At 43.2% G+C, this 24287-nt stretch overlaps 1 protein-coding gene across 8 annotated transcripts in view; it reads right to left on the reverse strand.

The window, feature by feature from the left end:
- Positions 1-24287, reverse strand: part of UNC13B (unc-13 homolog B) — a 246905-nt gene that overhangs the window by 24278 nt on the left and 198340 nt on the right. For 5 of the 8 annotated variants that reach the window (XM_055092058.2, XM_008955225.4, XM_055092057.2 and 2 more), the window contains 7 exons: positions 12008-12054; positions 8598-8676; positions 5853-5927; positions 4807-5026; positions 3359-3586; positions 2618-2759; positions 411-580 (listed from right to left, as the gene is read on the reverse strand). In XM_055092058.2, the coding sequence (XP_054948033.1) occupies positions 411-580; positions 2618-2759; positions 3359-3586; positions 4807-5026; positions 5853-5927; positions 8598-8676; positions 12008-12054 (961 nt within the window). Of the gene's footprint in view, positions 1-410; positions 581-2617; positions 2760-3358; positions 3587-4806; positions 5027-5852; positions 5928-8597; positions 8677-12007; positions 12055-14412; positions 14436-24287 lie in introns of all 8 variants that reach the window. The other 3 variants (XM_057298717.1, XM_034967386.2, XM_034967385.2) reach the window with 1 other exon arrangement.

The following is a 24287-nucleotide window of genomic DNA, read 5'->3' on the forward strand; positions in this document are numbered from 1 at the left end:
CACCAATGCAACTAGACAGCATAGATAGTTCCATTCTGGCTTAACCCAAGGAAGAGAAGGGGCCAACCCAAGGACTCACCAAATAGGTTGAATCACTCCAGTGACCACATATTCCACAAGTACCCTTGAACTAGCTGGGTAGGAGAACAGGAGTGTGGAGGGGGGACAAAAGCACTAGTATGAAGATTAAAGGGCCTTCTGAAACCTAGAGAACGTTCAGCCAGAGTGATTCACAGCCACTGTCACTCCTCTGTCCCCCATCCCTCCCCACAGTCAGTTCTTTGCAGGTGAGACAGGCTCTGTATAGAGGTATGCTTTGGGGACAGATGGTGGTTTTGGTAGAAGGACTATTCCCAGGTCCCCTTCATGCTCTCCCTTCCAAGCAACTTTCTCGGGTCCAGTTTCCTCACCCAAGTTGTACCAGACGTCCATCTCGCCACTTAGGGTCCGAACCTCAATGATGGTTTGGCCAAGGAAATCATCAGACTCTCGCTTTAGGCGTTGCTTTACTCTTGACTTGATGTCATCATCCTCATCCCATACACGCACCTTAATGCGGTCAGAGGAGTTGTGGCACTCACTGTGAGAGAATTAGGCAGGCTCTGTTAGGGGCAGACCCAGTAGCGCCAAATCCTGTTACTTCCTATTCCCTCCCAAAAGCTCCGACAGCTGCACTTGAGGCCCTGAAAGAGGAGAAGTCAGAGGACAGCAGTACAAAAGTTCCAAGAAAGTTGGGCTATCCTAGCAAATGACTCTTCATTCCTCGGCCTGGGTGGCTCTATCTACCACTGTACAGTTCTTATTGTCCTAGAACAAAGGGCAAGGGGTGGAGGGAAGAGTAATTCAGGTCAATTCTGACTTCCTATACAGCTAGCTGTATCAGCAACACCAAGAGGAAAATAGCTAGACATGCCACGGAGCTCCAGGAAGCAACTGCTAGCTCCATCCTCAGAGCCCAAGACATGAAGTCAGTAAAGGTGCTAGACATGTCCATGGTAGGCCCATATGGTTATAACTGTTTGGCTTTCTATCTAACTCTCTCATCTGCCTAACTATGTGCTTGGTGAACTTCTATATTAGCCTATCATATCCCATTGAATTGTCATCTCCTCTATCGGGTTTGCTTTGGAGAAAGGAGTTTTCCCAGGTCTTGTCTCAAGCTCTCCTCTCCAACAGTTGCTTTCTGGGATCTGTTGTTTCACCCAAAAGTTGTAACTGGCAAAATTTGCTCTTCCTTTCCCTATGTTCTTATGTTATCTTTCCACATTCCATTAAGATATTACAGTATAACCACTGCTCTGTGAGAAGATAATAGACAAATCAACAAGGAGCTTCTTGAAGCCAGGGATTGTTCTACTCATTTTTGGACACACTATATTATGTATAGTGTCTTGTACAGAATATGAGCTTAATAAACTGTTTACTAAAAGTGGGCAAAAATGACCAAGAGCTAGTTCATTTTAAATTAGTCATAAGAAGAATTCAAGCAGGAACTATTCAGATTCTCAAACAGGTGTTTCTCCTGGTAGCTATTAATATTATCTCTGGATTAGAGATGAATTTTACTATATCCTAATCCCTTTTTTTTTTCTTTTCTTTTTTTAGACGGGGTCTCACTCTGTCACCAGGCTGGAGTACAGTGGCATGATCTTGGTGCACTGCAATGTCTGCCTCCCAGGTTCAGCGGATTCTCTTCCCTCAGCCTCCCGAGTAAGCTGGGACTACAGGCACCTGCCACCATGCCTGGCTTATTTTTGTATTCTTAATAGAGATGGGGTTTTGCCATGTTGGCCAGTCTGGTCTGGAACTCCTGACCTCAGGTGATCTGCCTGCCTCGGCCTCCCAAAGTGCTGGGATTACAGGTGTGAGCCACCACGCTGGCCTTAATCCCTTTCTACATGAATCTTCTGAGGAGCCAACAGAAGGAGGCCTCTACATAGCCAGCCTGCTTGGCTGATTCAAATCCAAAATCCTGACCCTAGGCCTTATTAGGGATCGACAAAGCATGTGGATTCTCAGACATTAGTTTGCCATTTTTCAATAACCATCCTTTACTGTCATAAGAAATAGTTTGTAAGAAAGTGAGATAATAAAAAAATGAGTGAGGGTAGAAACTGAGGCAGGAAGAAACACTACCTTTATGGGAAACAGCATCTTCTTCAGAACCCAGATTTCCACTTTTAAGCCAGAATTACCCAGTTTTAGGACAAGGACACTCCCTCCTCACTCCTTATAAGAGCCTTCCTTATGAGAGCCTAACCCTACTGTACCTTCCTAGGCAAGGGTAGGAGGTACAATAAGGCAGTCAGTCCCTGGTTCTGTCACTGAGCAGTAAAGTAGTAAAATCTTTCTACTGCTAGAAAAAGCAGGATGGGGTGCCCTAGGGCCCCTTTAATAGCCCTGGTGAAGACAGGGCATGGGCACAGTAACCCTGACACAACAGCTCATGAGAAGAAAACCAGAGAAAGAATGGCTGATGTCTGAACGAAGCATGCGAGAAATGAGTTTTCTCCCCTGCCTTTGCCCAATCTTCAAGCTCAAGCCCAGAATGGCAGGATGTGATCCTGCTCCCCCAATACACACAGTCCCAGGTAAGACAAAGCTCTCTGTGACTTACAAATGGAACTTCTCCTCCCAAACAGGATTCAAGTTTCCAAAAATGGTCTTGGTACGCTTCTTAGTTTTGCTGACTTGCACAGTCACGTAAGGGTCACTGGATCCTGTTTTGTCCTTGGCTTGTAGGCCCTGGGCACACACCACTGCAACCCAAGCATGTATAGGAGGCTTCAGAGTCGTTCAGAAGCCCCCCACAACACTACTCATATGCTTTCCATCTTAGAGCAGTCTATGCTCCTTGCACAGATACCGTAATCCCATTCCTCCATATTTATTCTTCGTCCTGGGCCACCAGCCTTTCCCTTAAAGCCCAAGCATCCCATCTCCCTACCCAAGCCCTAACTGACCACTTATCTCTATATTGATCTTTACACCCTCTGATATATACATGCTTCAGCCCCACCCAGTTAGCAAACCACTGGTTAACTACTTCCTGGTCCCCTGCCCTTCCCCTTCCCCCTCCCCCCACCTCTTATAATATCAAACTGTTAGCCAAGTCTACAGCGTTAGGTTGTTAGCAAATCCTTGTATTATGGTTCATGTTGTTTGCAGATAGCAATCTTGCCTCTCCGGCACCAGGGTCTAGGTAAGGAGAAGTGATTAATAATGAGGCCTTTCCTTCCCAGTGATTTCCTTTTTCTTTCTCCCTAATCCCTTGCTCCCTCACGCTCAGGATGTTTCTTCCCCAGTCTCCTCCCCATAGCCCAGGCCTTCCTGTCCCCTCAAACTGTGGCCTGCTCACCAGTAATGGTGATCTTGGCTGACCATTTGGAGGTGCCATCCAGTACACTCTGCTTCACTGTTTTCATCTGCTGCACATGGGCAGCTTTGTTCACTGTGAAGACGTCCCGGATAACTTCAAAGATCTCTGGCTTATTTCGCTCTCGGATCTTCATGCGGTCCTTCATGGCCATGATAATGTTCTGGGTCCGGTCCTCAGCTCCATGTTTACAGCTCTTTTCTGCAGCCCCTGAAGGTGGCCAGGAACACAACAGGTCACCTACCAGACGAAGGGTTGAGCTGAGGAATGGGGCCTGGGAGAGGCTGCAGAGCAGTGGAGAAACTATGCAGCCAGCCTGGTTGCTAGTTCTCAGCAATTAAGCAAGGGCCCTCTGGCACCTGCACTTGCCACCCCTTCATGATGGATTTTGGCCAAGTCATTACTAGCATTTGTCTTCAGGCAGTCTTTTCAGAGCCCATCTCTTCCGCTGACTCTGTCCTACGTGTCTCTTCACATCTAACCTAGCCTTGCCATTGGCACCAATTTGAGGCTCTTCAAAGGACATTTTCCATGAATAATTGCTCCAGGCCTCTCCCTGGTCCCCTTTTATATGTCATAGCTGTCCTTGGGATAATGAAGTACTTGTGGGTCTAGAGGTGACCTTCCCTTCTCCTAGCACAATCTTTAAAGCTTTCAGTGCTACAGCTTGGCTTGTGGGTAATACCTGGGAGGTCTGGAGGGCAGGAAAATAGTTTCCCACTTCCTTCACCCCTGCTTTTCCTGGGGTCCAGCCACAGTGAGTGCAAGCCCAGCAGGAGGGGAGCAAGGAGATATGAACTTTGAGCGCTACCATTTCCTCTAACAAGAACTTGTTGCTTTTCCTGCTCCTATTGTCCCCACTCCATCACGGCAGGACAAGTCATATATTTAGCCAAGGCCCTGGGGGTCTGGTATACTCTCCTCTTGGACCTCTACCAGATTCATTTGACATTTCTATTTCTGGCACTATTGTCTAAAAACAAGTAATGAATGCTGCCTTCCCTGAGTCCTAGATTCTAGGCTTTAGGAGGTTCCTCTGTGGGGCCTGGAACCCCACAAAACTCTATTTCTTTCCTCTCATTAGCCTCAGATCCTGATGCTTTTGTCATTTGGACAATAAGGCCGCTGTGCTGTATACACTACAAAGTTCAGTCTCTGGGATCAACTGAATCCTATAAGATTCTAGCTACACTACCACAGAAAGCTCAAAGAATTTTTCCTAAAGGTGCTTAAGAAGGTAGTGTAAGACCTGTTATTTGGAAAGGCAATGCCCATTGATTCAGAATCCTACCTTCTCTGAAATGGATAGGGTTTCAGAATCAGGTGGACTGGGGGAATGATTGGTTCAGCCATCCCAGCTCTTTGCTGCAGACTATTTTGGAAAGCCCCTGCTGCCCCACTCCCCGCCCCTCACCCCGCAGGGCACTCACGCTGCAGGCAGTCAGCATTGAGCAGATCCTGGCACTTCTCATGGCACTTGACTCCACATTCGCTGCAGCGCATGCCCTGCCGGGCAATGCCCCAGAGCAGGCCTTCACACTCATAGCAGTAGGTTGGGGTAGTGGCCGTCCAGACCTCAAAGTTATGAGGAGTGGTGCACGAAATGGGGTAGATTAAGGCCTGCAGGGTTTTCTTATACACGTGGGATTTCTGAAAGACACATACCCCATCCCATGATTTTTGTTTTTTGTTTGTTTTGAGACAGAGTCTTGCTCTGTTGCCCAGGCTGGAGTGCAGTGGTACGATCTCGGCTCATTGCAACCTCCACCTCCCAGGTTCAAGCAATTCTCCTGCCTTGGCCCCCAAGTAGCTGGGATTACATGCACATGCTACCATGCCCAGCTAATTTTTGTATTTTTAGTAGAGACAGGGTTTCACCATGTTGGTCAGGCTTGTCTCGAACTCCTGACCTCAAGTGATCCACCTGCCTCGGCCTCCCAAAGTGCTGGGATTACAGGCATAAGCCAACATGCCTGGTCCCCATGACTTTTGGATTCTGCAGGGAGATACCAGAACTGAGACCCTGTGGGACTATCAGGACCTTGATTTCGTGTCTCCTCTGGCAATGAAGAAGATGCTCTATCCTGGCCCAGCCCAGAGCCCAGCATAGCAGAATGAGGCCCACAATATAGTGTGCTTCTGGTTGTCCAACACAGGTTGGACCTGATGCTGGATCCGAGCCGTGTTCCAGCATTCACGCTTTCTAAGAAAACAGAAGGTACTAGGTCCATCATAAAACCTTGAGTTCAGTGGTCACACCCTTCAACATGAGACTTGGGCTTACTCTCTAATCTAGACTTGCTTAGAGTCTTTCCCAGTGTGGAAAACTAACACCTGATGCTATCTATCTTTTTCATCAGCAATGTGTGTCCAGCACTCTTGAATTCCCAGAATTCCCAATTATTAATAGCATGGCTACAGAGATGATCACCAGTCCTGAGGCCAGTGGACTTATGAAAGCACTTGGGACACTTACCAGCTCTTCGTCCTTAAGAGAAGTGCGTGTAGCCATTGCAGAAGTGATTCCTGCCTTCCGAGACTGGACCAGTGACTGTCAGGGAAGATCTGCTGTTAGCCCTGACCACTGCCAAGGGCTGGCAAAGTCCGGGGGAGGGAGCTTCAGTGACCAAAGCCACTTGACTATAGCTTACTACAGTACTTTCTATTTTTATTGTCACTCACAGCAACCGCCCTAACAGGTGACAAGTGTCCCAGGTTAAGATGCAAAACCCAAGGCCCTCAGGGGGCTGCTCTAACTATGTTAGAACAGCACTTTCTTCAGGGTATCTATCATCCAAAGAGTTTCTTTTTCTTTCACTCTTCTTAGTGTCCTACCCCACAGAAACTCCTTGTTTATGGGAAGGCAAAGGAAAATGAAAAGCTTAGAACTATAGTAGGAAAACAGGTAATTAAGAATAATAGAGACACACAACTCTGTCAGAGTCACATTCAAGAGCCATTATGGAGAAAAATGATTCCATGCTAACCTCTATACCTTGGCACCTCCCCAAGCCCACATAATCCCTGGATGGCTGCAGAGGCCAGCAGGCCTACAAGTAGGGCACTTGGCAAGTGAAAAGGGCATTGAAGCCTCAGTCAAATCAAGCAGGACAGAGAGTTAAGTCTGAGAGCTGGGGCTGCCTTGCTAGCCACACTCTTGCATAGGGGGCCCCATGTATCTGCCAAGCCCAAGCTTTAGGGGCAGCCCCTGGAGAGGCACATGGTTTCCTAAAGGCAGAGGACGCTGAGAAGGCAGAAGTCATAATATCAGCCTAAGCAGGAGGAACAGCTGGGAAGGGCCCAAGTGATTTGGGATGAGGATTTTTTTTGTTTGTTTGTTTGTTTGGAGACAGAGTCTTGCACTGTCGCCCAGGCAGGAGTGCAGTGGTGCGATCTCAGCTCATTGCAACTTCCGCCTCCCGGGTTCAAGCGATTCTCCTGCCTCAGCCTCCCAAGTAGCTGAGATTACAGGTACTCGCCACCACGGCTGGCTAATTTTTTTGTATTTTTAGTAGAAACAGGGTTTCACTATGTTGGTCAGGCTAGTCTCGAACTCCTGACCTTGTGATCCGCCCGCCTCAGCCTCCCAAAGTGCTGGGATTACAGGCATGAGCCACTGCAACCAGCCAGGGATGCAGACTTTTAAAGAGGATGAGAAAGGGCTCTGGAGACACTCACCATAGCCTGCGTAGAGGACAGCAGAGAAAAGAACAACATGATGTTAAAGGCTCGAAAGGGCATGAAAACTTTCAGAGGCAACTGAGAGGTTCTTCCCTATAGTCCAAAGCAGGGAGCATTTCCCAATCCACTCTGCTTCTGTCCACTAAAAACTGTCTTCAACCCAGACCACTGGCCAGGACCCAAAGCCTAGAGTACCTACTCTAAGGAGTATTATGCCATAAAGCCAAAGATAGGGCAAAAGACAGAGAGGGATAGCAAGAAATAAACTAGATACTTGCTCATGGGCAAACAGTGAGAAAGGATGAGGAAAAGAAGTAGGAAGAAGAGGAAGAAAAAAAAGAGGAGATGAGAGACATTAAGGAAAGGAAAATGGTATTGAAGAAGACATGGCATCAGAATTTATCTTCAACCAGCTAGATGAAGAGCTAGTGGAAGAAGAGGTACATTAGAAAGGAGGAGTCGGGCATGGTAGCTCACGCCTGTAATCCCAGCACTTTGGGAAGCTGAGGCGGGAGGATCACTTGAGCCCGGGAGTTTGAGACCAGCCTGGGTAACAGGGACTCTGTCTCTATAAAAAAAAAAAAAAGAAAGAAAGAAAGAGAGAGAAAGGAGAAGATGAACAAATGGTAAGAAATAATGGAAGGGAAGAAAAATGATGAAGAGAAAATGGCAGATGATACTTTCATTCAGTCAACTAAGGAGGGAGAAACTAGTGGAGCAGGAAATGGGGAAGAGGGAAGAGAAGTGGTTAGGAAAAACAATAGATAGAATAGAGAGAAAAAAAGAAAACAAAAACAGAAAATGGTAATAAGGGAAAAGGGTTCACATTTAACTGAATCCTTACACCCGATTTCTAGCTTTAGAGCTCTGAGAGAACCTGGACCTCACTTCACCCCCAACTACCCACAAGGCTACAGAAAATTCCTTGGGTTGTTTGTGCCTCAGAAGGTATGACCCAGAATGGGGCTTCTGGTCATCCTGGGAGGATGGGATGGAGGCCCTGGGATCAGCTTTAACTCTTAAGCCTGTTTCAATTCAATTCCACAAATTTTTATCATTGCCTCTCAGTGCCTGACACTAGGTTACAGAGATAGTCTCAAAAGCCTATGTCTTGAGAAGAGACTTTTGCTTGACTTCCAAGAAGGCATCAAGCTCCAGTCATGCTCATCCCATACCAAGCTCAATGATCAAGAGGTCAAGGGCTGGAGGCAATTTCCATTACAGGTCATCAAAGAAGGCTGTAGAGATACCTATAAGAGCTAGATGCCTATAGGAAGACACAAAATCCTAACTTTGAGAGCCCAAGTCACAAATATTCCAGGTAGGAGCTTGAGCTAATAAATTCAGGACTCTGACTAGGGAGTGAGGTAGAACACAGTCCCTGTGAAGCCACTGCTAAGTCTCCGAAGGCTTTAAATGATTGATCATCAGATCAATTTGAGTCATTAAATGGACGACTTCCAATCCTGACAGCTTGCCAAGGCCCAATGGGGGATACCCCAAGGCTACTGCCTACGCCCGCACAAGAGTCTTCACTCACCAGATCACTGACAAGTGGCAGTGGCTTCTTTCTGCGTAAATCTGGCATGCTGTCAATGCCATAGAGCCCTCCGGCTGGCCTGAGGAGAGAAGAAAATATGTCAGGACCGTCAGTCTTGCTTTGAGTTAGCTGGTGGGTTCAGTGTTCCATTCACCTTGCTCTCCCTCTCCCCAGAGGAAGATGAACTGACCTCTACCATGTGCTTTTAGGACGGGAAGGAAAGACAGAAAGTCAGGGAAATAAAGTCATGGAAGAGTGAGCAATAGAATCTGTTCTCACAGGACCCCTCAGTGTCTCTTACAGTTTCAGCTGAGAACTGAGGCTCTTTTATCCCAGTGATAGTTCAAGGCATTTCGATTTATTTGAAGGCACTTTTATGCTCCATAAGGCAAGGTAGGAATTGGCACTCAAGAGGGCTTCTCCCCACATTCAGGGCAAAGGCACTGCTCCCCAAAGATAAGTCTTGCCAAGGCTGTGCTAGAACAGAACCCACAGGGTGGCTCTACGGCAAGAGTCTAGGTGAGTAAGACTATACCAGACAATGGCACATAGATGGAGACCGTCTCCATCCAAGAGTAAAAGAGTCACCAGTTCTGTCTACCTAGGCCTCCTGAAGAAAAGCCTTCTCCATGGAGAAAGGAGCCCTCATAATCAAGTGTAAGTAGGGGAGGTGGTATGAGAGACTTCCAAAAGACCACTTAAGGGAAGAAAAAACAAAACAAAACACCATTTAGGAAGGAAACAGCAAAGGGACTGTGTGAGTGTGGCCTAGCCCTATGGACACATCAACAGAGCCTGGAGAAAAATTACAGCTACAGCAGCTGGACATTTCTAAAACTTTTACACCTTTTCTATACTGATTAATTTTATTGTTCTTTTATAACAATATGCAATAAAAACAGAAAATGTACCCAAAAGAAACTACACTGAAATAACCTGGATTTTAACTCCAGTTCTTCTATTAATGTACTATGTCTTCTCCCAAAATTCCTTCTTCACTTTGGGCCTTGGTGACGCTTCTATAAAATGAGATGGATGAGCAACAAAAAACTCTCTGGCCTTAATGCAAAGAACTCATGTACTTGGTTTTAATGAGAGCAAAGACGTTGGGAAAGTTGGGTAGCTGGGCTGTATACCACGGCTGGTCTAAAGACAGAAATATCCCGACAGAAAAAGTAGGTACTTGTAGCTATCTAGGCAAAGAATGGAACCACAAATTGGGTCAAGTCCAGGAGTTGAAACAGGCCACTCAATATGCTGATTTCTAATAAAACAGCTCCCTGAACATAGGCAGTGGGCTTTGTTTTTAATGAGACTACCAGACTGAGGGAAGTTCTATACTTAGGACAGCTTCTAAGGACGAAGGTGAAAGAAAAGGAAGAAAGACAATAGGGAATCATTTAGAAAACTACTACATGGCTACATTTAGAAGTAGTCTGGATATGTCCCATTGACATATATGTATTTTACAATTATTAGAAGAAAAAAACTAAAGATCACTGAAGAAGCAACTGATGCCACAACTTTGTAGCTAATTCTAGAAACTACAATATGTATCTCTTAAGGCAAGAAGTTTTTTTTTTTAACATAAATGATCTTTCAATAAAAGAAGAAGGGGGTAGCTCATTCAATGATTCACCCTTGATTAAAAGAAGACAGACTAAAAAAAAAAAAAAAACAGATACTGACAAAGCTGCAGAGAAAAGAGAACACTTATACACTGTTGGCAGGAGTGTAAATTAGTTCAATCGTTGTGGAAAGCAGTGTGGCGATTCCTCAAAGAACTAAAAACAGAACCACCATTCGACTCAACAATCCCATTATTGGGTATATACCCAAAGGAATATACAGTGTTCTACCATAAAGACAGATGGATGAGTATGTTCGCTGCAGCATTATTCACAATAGCAAAGACATGGAATCAAGCTAAATGCCCATCAGTGGCACACTGGATAAAGAAAATGTGATACATATACACCGCAGAATACTATGTGGCCATAAAAAAGAACGAGATCATGTCCTTTGCAGGAACATGGCTGGAGCTGGAGGCCACTATTCTTAGCAAACTAATGCAGGAACAGAAAACCAAACACTGCATGTTCTCTCTTATAAGTGGGAGCTCAATGATGAGAACACATGGACACAAAGAGGGTAACAACAGACACGGGCCTACTTGAGGGTGAAGGGTAGGAGGAGGGAGAGGAGCAGAAAAAATAACTATTGTTATAGTACTTGGGTGATGAAATAATCTGTACAACAAATCCCTGTGACACGAGTTTAACTATATAACAAACCTGCACATGTACCCCTGAACCTAAAACAAAAGTTTAAAAAAAATTTTTTTTTTTAAAGATGACAAATTGCAAGGGAAAGGAGCATGTAAAAATGTAGTAGATAATCTACCTGATCTTTCTTCTTCCCTGGCCACAAGAGGAAGCAACTACTGAGACTTCTGATGTCAGAAGTCTTTGTAGGAAAAAGGGAAAAGGAAGGTCCAGATAACTAATTGGTGGTATTTGTGGGAAGGAGTGGGGAATGGGAAGGTACTTGAACTCTCTTCTCTCTTTAAGAACAGTCAGTTACAGGCTACACTGAGCAGCTTAAAATGACTCTGGTACAATCACACAGGTCTGAAACTCCCAAACAAGAAGCACGGACAGAACATACAGAGCTCAGAAAGGGGTGTTACTTATATCCTGACTACAGTGGAATGGAATAAGTAGATGACTCACAACAGCTGGAGCAGGATCAAGCCTAGGGAGTAACCTAATCAGCCACACCATCAACAATGGAATGGATAGAATGAATAAGATCTAGTATTGATAGCACAGCAGGGTAACTACAGTCAACAACAATTTATTGCACATTTTAAAATAACGAAAAGAGTGTAAGTGGATTGTAACAAAAAGAAAGGATAACTGCTTGAAGTGATGGATACCCCATTTACCCTGATGTGAGTATTACACACTGTATGCCTGTATCAAAATATCTAATGTAACCCATAAATAGACACACCTAGTATGTACCTACAAAAATTAAAAACAAATGAAATGGAAAGAAAATGTTTCCAAATGCAGATATTTTTCTAATTTCCTCTTTGTTCTACTTAAAGAGTATTTCACCACTATGAAAAGATGGACCAGAAATTATAGAGGCAAGGATGAGAAGGCCCCAAAACTCCCTCCCCTGCACCAGGGTAACCATTCTGCAAAGTTCCCTCTTCTGCCTCCAAGGAATCCATCAGCAGAGTTCTCTCCTCTGCCTCAGAGAACCAACCAACCTATAGTGGAACCTTTTCCTTCCCCAGGATGCAGCTTATGAAGCTGGTTCCCCTGCTTCCCAGGGGAAAAGCTAAAAGCATCAAGAGATACTGAATAAAATCCACAGAAACCTTGCAGTGAATTACTTACCCTTCCGGGAGCCACTGAGGCAGAGAGGGGTCACCATCATCTGGAATCTTTAAAAAGAGATAGGAAACAAGTTAGATCCTGGGAAAGATGGGAGATTGCCTGTAATCTGAGCAGCGAGCAGTAGATTACAAGCCCAGAACAGTGTAAGTCACATTCACCATGTGGTGACAGCCTGTCTGACATCTAAACCAATGTCCTGATCAGTCAGGGCAACAAGCAGGCTGCCGAAATGAGTGGTACCTGTCTCCTTGGTGAATAGGAGATAGGGCAAAGCTCACTGAGTTCGCAGGGCTGAAGTCTACTGGAATGGCAGAGCTCATATCACTCTTATATGAGCCATTAGTATAGACAGCAGTAAACCAAGCACAGGAGAAGGGCCTACTTAGGCTTCCAGGCCTCACTAAAGCAAAAGGACACCTTCATATAGAGTCCAGTCTTCTTCCAGCTATATTCCTAAACTCCCTTAATGTCCCAGAGTCAGACCTGGTCTCTCTGGATTCCTATCTCATTTTGTGGTTGGATTTAGTTTGGGTGCCTTGAACCTCTGACTCACTGACGCTAAGTATATTCTCTCTATTTAATAAATTCTACATAACAAGAGAACCCAGGGTAGATTAGACACTTGGATTATCATTCTAGTGAATTCTATAGGCCCTAGAATGAGAAGTCGAAACTTGAGACACCAAATAATTCAAGGAAGGGAACAGTTCAAAAATCACCTTTTAAAGGTTTCTGTACCAAAAGAGAACAAAATAAACAAAAGCAAATCCTTCAAGCAGCATGCAGAAAGGTCCAAAGCTGCCAGAGTGCTCCAGAGGTCCAATAGCACATGCTTTTTTCAGGCTAACAGGTCTGGGGCTTCCTGCCCCTCCTTGTTTTCTTCCACTCCCAACAACTTCCCTGCCTCCTAACTATCCTGGAGCAAATGAGCTCCAGAAGGGAGGCAGAATTAAGGTGCTTAGCTTTGAACAGTGAGTGATGTTTTGGAGAGCTAAAGTGGGGAGAAGTTATGGATACAATGAGGCAATACAGAGGAGAATAGGGACAGATAGGACAGAGCTAACGGTGATGGAAAAGTGAGGGAGAATTACCTGGGTCAGCAATAGGCTCACATGAATTTTGGATTTAAGACTCCTCTTAGGTTGTCTATGTTTTAATCAAGCCTATCTCCCTACTGACCAGAGCCCCCATTCCACCCCATCTGCCTCCTATCCTTTCTATAGGTAGGATGATATTGGTAATGGGAGGGCCAGGTCCAAAAGGCAGCCAGAAGTGGCTGAAGCAAAAGACAATGGGGATAGTATAGAAGAAACAACAGTAGGTGGGAAATAACAGAAAAGCTGCAAGTCTTCTAAGGTTGCTTATGGAAGGGGTAAGGGTTGAGTGTTGGGGAGCCAATCCCTAAATCCCCAGATCTTACCAACCAGAACTTATTTTCCCTCTGGAAATAGCCACCGTACTCAGCAGGTTCTTGTTTCCTATCCAGAGTGAGATATTTGCCAGAAACCACTGGGCTTAAGGAAACAAAGTCACAAAAAGTCTGAGAACCTGGCTCAGATCATGCACATTTCCTGTGCTCAGAAGGGATAACAACATGTCTGCAAAAGCCTGCACACATAGTACACACAACTTGTGTCTGAAGGAAACACATGGTGAGCATGGATCCTAGGCTTATGGCTTCAGAACATAAGCTTCAGAGTATTCAGTGGTCTGCAGAAACTCATCTGAGGAGGATTCACAGTGTTTACTATGGCCCAAATCACAGGCAAAGCAAACCCTCATGGTCTTCAAGAGCCAGTGCTTGCAAGCACAGGGCATTAGTATAGTATGCATTCACATGGTTTGGGGAAACCACGTAACAGGGCTACAGAAGCCTGTGCTCAACAGAGAGGTCAGGAAGCCTGTTCAGAGCACAAGTACCTTCACACTTAGGGCCTCAGGCAAGAGGCAGGAAATGCCTGCAGCAAAGCCTGCTCTCAAATACAAAGTACACATGCGTGCTGGGCTCAGCCAAGGTTTTACAGCATATGCCAGAGTTTGCAGCAACAGGTAGAAAATGGACACACACTGAGCTGAGTAGGAGAAAAGGAGGGTAATCAGTGTCTGGGGGAGTCAAACTGAGTATAAGCACACACATGCTACGTTGAATGCACACCCATGCTGGTGCACACACATTCTCGCAGTGTGCTCCAGGGATATCTGCAGGAGCACACACAAGCAAGGAGCATGCACACAAACTGCTTTTCAGAAAAATAGACTGCATGAGCCAAAGCTCAGAGGCACAGATCATGCACGCACATGTGCATGTACACACACACACACACATATACACACACATACAGTGCTTGGGAAGGAGGGGAGGGAAATAGACAAAAAAGGACGACCCAAAGGGTCATAGGCACAACCTGAAGGGCTCCTCGCTTTTCTTCTGCAAGGAGAGAAAGAGCAGAAAAAAGGGCAGAAAGGTTAGTAGATTCAGTCCTATAAGTAGAGAACCCAAAGAAAATGCCAGCTAAACTCCAAGGGACATGGAAGAGAGGGAGAGGTCCTCGGGACAACTAGGCAGTTCATAGAGCCCAGCTGACTGGCTTCCAGAATCCTTCCTGCCTGTATTTGCTGGCCCAGGATTTTTAGTTTGGAACATCCCTGGAGATGTTCCAAACTAAATCAAGGGACAAAATCTACCCAGGGGTTCCAGTCATCCTTTTCCCATTTCCAAAGTGGCCTGCATCAAGGGTCAGGGCTGCCAAGGTTGCAAGACCAGATTTGTTACCAAGGACCACTCCAACAGACTATCTAAGCTGGCTGAGCACAGAGTGATTTCCTTCCTCAGAAGCCACGTGAGCTTATTCTAGATCTGGTATAAGTCCTCAAACTCCAAAGGCCCTGGTGGCTGAGACTTTTCCATTTTGCAATGCAGGCTTGGCCATGCATTCACTCAATGAGCTCTGGCCCGTTTCTCGGACCTGAAATTAAGTTGGACCAGGGTAGGGCCTGGAGTTAAGTCCAGGACCAGGATGCTGAATGGCTACAGGCCTGGGGGCATCGACTGGCTGCTTTCCTAATAGAAATCACAGTGATCTAGATGATAAAACCATGACTACAATCCCAAATCTGATTATTTATCAAACCCAGGACAATACTCTAAAGGAAACTGACACTTCCAGGAGGGCCCGATCAAGCCATAACAGGATAAAAATAAAGCCCAGAGATTACTCCTTTCCTATTCATCAGAGACTACATTGCCTTCTAGGCCATACGTGGATAGGCCCACAGGCTTCCTTCTGTAAGGAAAGTCCACCCACCTTGGTCCATTAGTGCCCCTCCATTTTCTTTTCTCTTTTAAAGGCCCATTGATGTCACATCACAAGTAGAGGGGAGAATTCAAGAATCGAATTCACAGGTTCCCAATTTTTCAAGCTATTTCTGCTTACTTAATGGGTCACCTGTCCTGGACTAGGTGACGAGGAATCCTCCAAAACAGTGCAGCTCCAGGAAGGTGGGAAAGATGAGAAAGACACTCGCTGGAATGGGGACATATCTCTTCCATATCTACATCTCAACCCCCTCAGGATAATGTGTTCCTTTTGAGTAAGAAAATTAGGCAAACAATCCTTTAACTGACCCCATGACTCAAACTGGAAATGTACCTCTCCCCCTTCACTCTCTTAAATATATTCTACAACCATGTCAAAGTTGATTGTGTCCTTCTGTTCTCCACAGGTTTCCCCATAATGCCTGAAGATTAAAATCAAATCAATCCATTGACAGAGCCGTCACGGCTCTCCATGATCTGGCCCAAATCCCCAAATTCCTCTCCTCTGCCCTCTTTCTTGACCCCATATACATTCCTAGAATCTAATTGTCTTGTTTCACAAAGACGTCACATACTCAAAACCCCAAATTTTTATTTACTCATTCTGTTCCATTAGCCTGAAATAGCATCTCACACCTCCTTTCCATAGAGGAAAATCCAACTCTTCCTCCAAAGCATAGTTCTGGGAAGCCTTCTCTGATGCCCACCCAAGCAAGAGTTAATAAGGCCATCCTAGTGCACCTAAGTTACATTCATCCTTCTCATTCGTATTTAACACATAATGCCTTGACAAGTCCCACCATTGTATAGACGAGAACCAGAGCAAATAGATGCAGATTTTTTTTTTTTTTGAGACGGAGTCTCGCTCTATTGCCCAGGCTACAGTGCAGTGGTGCGATCTCGGCTCACTGCAAGCTCCACCTCCTGGGTTCACACCATTCTCCTGCCTCAGCCTCCCAAGTAGCTGGGACTACAGGTGCCCACCACCATGCCCAGCTAATTTTTTGTATTTACGGGGTTTCACTGTGTTAGCCAGGATGGTCTTGATCTCCTGACCTTGTGATCCGCCCACCTCGGCCTCCCAAAGTGCTGGGATTACAGGCGTGAGCCACCACGCCCCGCCCTAGATGCAGATTTTTAACTTCAACTGGGCCCTCTGTGTCACTTGATAAGTCTCTTCATTCCATTAGTCAGCTCCCTCTTCCACTTCTCAAAGGAGTTATACCTAGCCTTCAGATACCTACTTTATCACAACACATTAACCACTGCTTAGTGTGTATCACCTAGATATCGCATGCTTAGTTCAAATTCAACATATCCAAACACTAAACCTGTATCTTCCATCTCTAAACGTCTCCTCCTGTCCCCAGCCAGACAATGGATCTCTCCCTCTCTGCACTCTGTCCCTATCCAATCACTCAGCCCTGTAATTTTTACCTCCTAAATATCTCTGGCATCCACTGCTGCCTTTCCATTTCACACTGCCACTATCATCTCTTAACTGGACTATAACAGGAGACTCCAAGCTGACCTCTCTGCCACTAGACTTGCTCCTCTCCAATCCATACTCCACATTTCCCATTTCGAAATTCTGATCGCATTTTTTTCTTTGCTTAAATTGCATCAATTCTCCCCGTTGCTTACTGTAGCACATAAAGTGCTTCAAGATTTGTACTTCCCCTACCGTTCTAGCTTACTTTCCTTCCGCTCCTCACGTGTCCTGTATTCAAGTCTTACTGAACATTCTCCATCACATCTGAGACTTTTCACACCTCCCTCCCACACCCAGCCTACTGGGTGGACTCAGGCTTAGTTCAAATACTAATGACTCTGTGAAATTTCTCTGTCTGCTTTCCTTCCCAAGGTAGGATTAAGTGCCTCTCCACTAGCTGCCCTGGTCTCCACCATTCTATGTCCACACTTCTAAGACAGTATGTTGTTAATACTGTTTTGTAGTATCATATATTGTAGTTGTCTGTATAAACATCTTCCTTTATAATATTTCTCACTTTATACTACTTCTTCAGAAAAAAGGATTATATATTATTTCACCTTTGTAGCCTGAGGGCTTAGCACATCGCCTATCATTTCTATGTAGTAAAAGAAAACTATAACTTTCAGGACTTAGAAAACAACAGCTATTCTAAGAAGTGTCTCTTGCCCAACCAGAGAAGGTATAAGTCTCTTAACCAGTAGCCTGTACCATTTTCCAGACCCTGAGGAACTGCTATACTGGCTATTCAGTTTGTCCTACCCGTTGGACAAACATTAAAAAAAATTTTTTTTCTTAAGAATCAAACTTTCTGTGCTTCCCAACTCCCTAAAATGCCTTAGGATTTTTCCACTTAGATTTAGTTTGCAGGTTAAGTTATAAATGTCTACAAAACAATTGCTTTGCAGGAAAATCCCTGACCCCCTAAGAATGATCTCTCTCACTCTTCCAGACAGTCCATTTTATAAGGAAGTGACATACCTCCTCATCAGCACTCCCCTCAGTATACCCAATAATACAATCTTAACTCCATTATTGAGAGTCAAAAGACTTGAGACGCTCAACTTATTTGAGCCTACATTTCCTTAACTATAAAAAGATAGGTATATGAACAACTACCTCCCAGGGTTATTGCAAGGATTCATTTCTTAAGAACCTATTATACTAAGGGCTAGTCATGGTGGCTCATGCCTATAATCCCAACACTTTGGGAGACTAAGGCAGGAGGAAGGATAGCTTGAGGTCAGGAGCTCAAGACCAGCCTGGGTAACAAAGTGAGACTCCCATCTCTACAAAACATGAAAAAATTAGCTGGGTGTGGTGGCATATGCCTGTAGTGGTGGCATGTGCCTGCACGTGCAGTGCAGCTACTTGAGACTGGGGTGGGAGGATCCATTGAGACCAGGAGATCAAGGCTGCAGTGAGCTCTGATCACTCCACTGCACTCCAGCCTGGGTGACAGACTGAGACTCTGTCTTTCAAAAAAAATTTTTAACTAAAAAAATTTTAAAAGAACCTAATGTGCACACTAGGCACTGTTCTCAATCAGTGCTGGTGATGTGGCAGTGAATGACACAAACTCCCTGATCCTGAAAAGCTTTTATTTTAGTAAGAGGAGCAGATAATAAACAATGATGAAGATGATGACAGTAGCTGATACTAATCAAACACTTATTTTGTATCTGGCATTTTATTTGGGTAAGCTCATTTATTTCTCACAACTCCACACTGGGTAAATACCATTATTACCTCCACTTCTTTGATAATTAAATTGAAGATCAGAGAGGTTAAGCAAGATGCCAGCAAGTGGCAAAGCCAAAATTCCTAACAGACATTCTTGTTCCAGGTTCTGCTTTCCATAAGAAATAACAATATACTATGTCATATGTGATGGGAACTCAGCTGAAAAATTCAGATAAGGGAAAAAGATAATGCCCCCTGATGATGGAGGTAGAGTTGTTACTAAAAATCCAAAAAATGGTTGTTAGGGCGGCCTCATTGATAGGTGATATCAAAGCAGACTTGAAAGAAATGAGTAAAGAAGCCATTTGGAGTTCTGGGAAAAAGTATTTTTGGAAGAACATATAGCAAATGCAAAGCCTGAGGTGAGAGCATAATTGGTGTGGAGAAACAGCAAATTTGCAATGAAGTACCAGTTCAAATAGGGCTCTACAGGCCTTTATAAGAATGCTGGTGTCCATTCTGAGTGAGACAGGAAATCATTGAGCAGAGAGGTGATATAACCTCACTCATGCTCTATGGGGATTACTCTGATTGTTGTGAGGAGAACAGACTGTAGAGGGACAAGGTTCTAGAAGCAGGGAGAGCAGTGAGACCACTGCAGTAATCTAGATGAGAGAAAATGGTGGCTTAAACAAGGATGACAGTGGTGGAGGTAGAGATAATGGCAAGATTCAAGATATTTTTTAAAAGTGGAGGAAGTGGAATTTACTAACGGACTGAATACAGGTTGTGAGAGAGAAGGGAGAGTCAAGAATGACTCTATGGATTGGGCCTGAATAGCTGCAAGAATAAAGATGCCACTCATGGGTAAGAAAGACAATAGGAAAGGCAGGTTTGGCAGGGGCTTCAGAAGAAGGATCAGGAGTTTGGCTTTGGATATGTCAAATGAGATGCCTATTTACATCCATATGGAGGTGTTACGTGGATTTGGAGTCTGGTGTTCATGGAAGATGTTTGGGTTGGAGATATAAACCTGGGAATGCTTATGAAACTCGGGATTGAAAGATTATCATCTAGGAAGTGAGTATAGGAAGTCAAGATTGAATCCCAGGATGCTACAAGGTTGGGGAGAGGAAGAGCAAAGATAACTAAGAACGAATGGCCAGTAATGTTGGGGGAGAGGAGGAAACCAAGACAGAGAGGTGTTCTGGAAGCCAAATGAAGAAAGTGTTTCAAAAAGAAGGAATTGAGCACAAGAACAGACTGAATATCAATAGAATAGAATTGAGTCCAGACATAAACTCTTACATTTATGGTCATTGATTTTTGACAAGAGTGGTAAGACTATTCAATGAAAAAAGAATAATCTTTTCAACAAATCATTCTGGGACAACTAGATATCCATATGCACAAGAATAAAGCTGGACTCCTACCTCATACTATGCACAAAAATTAACTCAAAACTGGCTGGGCGTGGTGGCTCAAGCCTCTAATCCCAGCACTTTGGGAAGCCAAGGTGGGAAGATCACTTCAGGTCAGGAGTTCGAGACCAGCCTGGCCAACATGGTGAAACCTCCTCTCTACTAAAAATACAAAAAATTAACCAGGCTTGGTGGTGGATGCCTGTAATCCCAGCTAGTCTACTCAGAAGGCTGAGGCAGAAGAATTGCTCGAACTCAGGAGGCGGAGGTTGCTGTGAGCCGAAATCACGCCACTGCACTCCAGCCTGGGCAACAGAGCAAAACTCCGTCTCAAAAAAAAAAAAAGATCATAGACCTAAATATAGGAGTAAAAACTATAAAACTCATAAAAAAAAATAGGAGCAAATCTTTCTGACTTCAGATTAACCAATGATTTCTCTGCTATGACACCAAAAGCACAATCAAAACAAGAAAAAAATGGATAAACTGCACTTCACCAAAATTTAAAACTTTTGTGCTCTACTTCATACCCATTACAATGGCTATTACTTAAAAAAACAAAACAGAAAATAACAAGTGTTGAAGAAAATGTAGAGAAATTGGAAGGAACCCTTGTGCCCTGATGGTGGGAACGTAAAACGGTGCAGCCACCATGGAAAATGGTATGGTGATTCTTCAAAAAATTAGAATTACCATAAAATTTGATCAATCCACTTTGGGGTACATAGCCAAAAGACTGAAAGCAGGGACTCAAAAAATATTTGTATACCACTGTTTATAGCAGCATTGTTCACAATAGCCAAAAGGTGGAAGCAATGTGTGTCCTGATGAGTGAACAGATAAATAAAATGTGATACATGTGTACAATGGAATACGATGCAGCCTTAAAAATTTCAGAGTGAAATTTCAGAGTGAAATTCTGACACATTACAACATAGATGAACCTTGAGGACATTATGCTAAGTGGAATAAGCCAGTCATAAAAGGACAAATGTTATTTGATTCCACTTACATGAGGTACTTGGAGCAATCAAATTCATAGAGACAGAAAGTAGAGTAGTGGTTGCCAGGGACTGGGGTGAGATGGGATGAGGAGTTAACTATTTAATAGGTATAGAGTTTCAGTTTTGCAAGATGAGAAGCATTCTGGAGATGAACGGTGGTTGCAGAACAATACGAATGTACTTGATGTTATGGAACTATATATTTTTAAATGGTTAAAATGTTCCACATAATATTCAGAAAAAACATGGTTTAAATAATACATTTTATGTTATGTATATTTTACCACAAAAAATTGTTTTTTGATTTTTAGTAAAGACAAGGTCTCACTATGTTGGCCAGGCTGGTCTCAAATTTCTGAGCTCAAGTGATCCTCTCGCCTCGGCCTCCCAAAGTGCTGGGATTACAGACATGAGCCAACAAACCTGGCCAATAGAATTAAAAAAAAAAAAAAACAATAAAAAAAGTATGCTTCAAAGGACACTGTCAAGAAAGTGAAAAGACAACCCACAGAATGAGAGAAAATATTTACAAATAATATATCTGATAAGGGACTTATATCCAGAATATATAAAGAATTCTTACAGCTCAAAAACAAAACGAAAAAAAACCTCAATTTAAAAGTGGTCAAAGGCTTAAATAGACATTACTCCAAAGAAGATAGAAAAATGGCTGATGAGCACATGAAAAGATGCTCAACATCATTAGTCACTAGAGAAACACAAATCAAAACCACAATGAGACACCACTTCATATCCACTAGGATGGCTATAATAAAAAAGATAATAACAAGTGTTGCCAAGGATGTAGAGAAATTAGAACCTTCATATGTTACGGGTGGGAATGTAAATACTGCAATGACTTTGGAAAACAGTCTGGCAGTTCCTCAAATGGTAAACAGAATTACCATATGACCCAGCAATTTTACTTCTAGGTAAATACCCAAGAGAATTGAAAATATAGTTCCATAGAAAAACTTGTATACAAATGTTCATAGCAGCATTATTCATAATAAGCAAGAAGTGGTAATAATAACTCAAATGTCCGCCAACTGATGGATTTAAAAAATGTCCATCAATAAATATTGTTCAGCCAGAAAAAGAAATGAAGTACTGATACATGCTACAGCATCCTTAAAAACATCATGCCAGACACAAAAGGACACATATTTTATAAACCCATTTATATGAAATGTACATAATAGGCAAATTCATAGAAACAGGAAGTAAATTAATGGTTGCCAGAGGCTGGGGGCAAAGAGAAGTGGGGAGTGACTGCCAATGGGTAAGAGGTTTCTTATGGGGTGATGGAAATGTTCTGAAATTAGATGGTGATGATGTCTGCATAACTATGAATAAACTAAAAACCATTCGATTCAATACTTTTTAAGGGACTTTAAGGTGAATTTTATGGCACATGAATTATAACTCAATAAAGCTGTTATAATAAAAAGAGGAAAGTGATCATCAACTGTGTCAAATTGCTGACTGATAAAAAGAAGACTGAAAATGAACCATTAGTTTGGCAATATGGTGGACATCTAATGGCCCTGATCAAAGCTATTTTGGTGGAGTGACAGGAATAAAAGAATTGAATTTTATACAATGCACATGAGAGTACTTAAAACAGTACCTGGCACATACCAAGAAAAAAAAGATGAAAACTAACTCAAATTAATCATAAGCTACAACTAGTAAGCTTAGGGCCTAAAAGATCCCAAGCAGAACAGTAAAGAAAGCAGAGTTTTCAAAAGCTTCGTTATGCTGGTAGTCTCTGTGATACTGAATCAGTTTACTAGGTTAGGGGACTGCTCCAGTGAAGTCTATGTTGGTGAGAGTCTGGCCTGTGTGCTTGTCCTGCTCTATGCAAGGGAGTGCTGGAGCACCCTGTCCATGATTCTGTCTGCAGCCCTCAGGCCAGACTGAGTACTGAGTCTTGGATAGGACCCAGAACTGTGACTTGCTTTCTTATTGGTACTTTAGAAAACCTCCTTCTATTCATCAAGACTGCTGCTACTACCACCTGCCTACCATGGCACCACAAGTTTCTGCATTGCCTAGAAGGATGCAGCCCAGAAAGGAAACTCTGCAAGCTGAAGAGTTAGACACAAGTGTCCTCATCATTGGTGCTCATGCTAACATCAGCTCCCACCAATATTTAAAGAGCTTGTAAGAAGTATTGCTTTGATATTTGTTGTTTCTATTGTTGCTGTACTGAAATAATTTCTCAGTGCCTGGGAAGAAGAAAAAGAGGCTGCAAAGTTATGAAGACAGAGAAATCCCTCACAGCTGAGAAATTACTGCCTCAGAAAGCTTCCTGGAAGAGGTGATATATGTTGAAGAATAGGTAAATTCTGCTAGGTTGAAATGGCAAACATAGCATTTTATGTTAGAAGGAAGCATGTATATATGAATATGCTAAGAATAGAAAGTGCAAGGCAAATTTGTATGACAGCAAAGCTTCCTTTTGAAAGACTTATGGTGGGACAATGGGAGATAAGCCTGGAAATATAAACTAGAGACCAATTGCAGTGACCTTGAATGCAAAGTGAAGGAATTTAGACTCTTTTTGATAAGTTCTAAGAAGGAGCTCTAGGGAAATTTGAAAAGAGAATGACGTAATTTTCATTTTTTAAATGTAACTTTATGGCTTAGTATTATATTCATATGATTCAAATTCTAAAAATTAAAAGAAGGCACACAGAGAAAAATCTCCCTCCCATTCCATTTGTTCACCTAATACATTTCCCCATGAGCAACAATGTATCCGTTTCTTACATATCTTTCATTAGATAATCTATACATATACAAGCAGACATTATAAGTGTGTGTATTGTATTCTTTCCCTCTTTTTATACAAATGAAAGCATCTTATACATACTGCTCTGCACTTTGCTTTTTTTTGTATGTCAATATATCTTAGATAACTTTCCATTTCAGTAAAGAGCTACCGCATTCTTTTTATAGCTACACAGTACTATAACCCATTGTTTGGACGTGCCAATAATTTATTTGACCAGTAATTCCTGATGAATGTTTAGGTTATTTTTAATCTTTGCTATTAAAAGCTATGCTTCAAAAATAGCCTTGTCCATATGTCACTTCCACATGTGAAAATGTGTCTGCAGGATACATTCCTGTAAGTGGTGTTGAGGACTTAAAGGGTATATATATATTTGTAATTTTGATAAATTTTGCCAATTACCTTCCTTAGAGATTACGCCAATTTATACTCCCATCCCACCAGCAATGTACAAGTGCATATTCCCTCACACCTTTGCCAACACAATATGCTTCACAATTTAGATGTTGCCTTAGGAAGATTAATCAGGTTATATGCATAAGAGGACAACCCCATTTAAATTTA

Source organism: Pan paniscus, chromosome 11 (genome assembly GCF_029289425.2).
Source record: "Pan paniscus chromosome 11, NHGRI_mPanPan1-v2.0_pri, whole genome shotgun sequence".
NCBI classification, from domain to species: domain Eukaryota; kingdom Metazoa; phylum Chordata; class Mammalia; order Primates; family Hominidae; genus Pan; species Pan paniscus.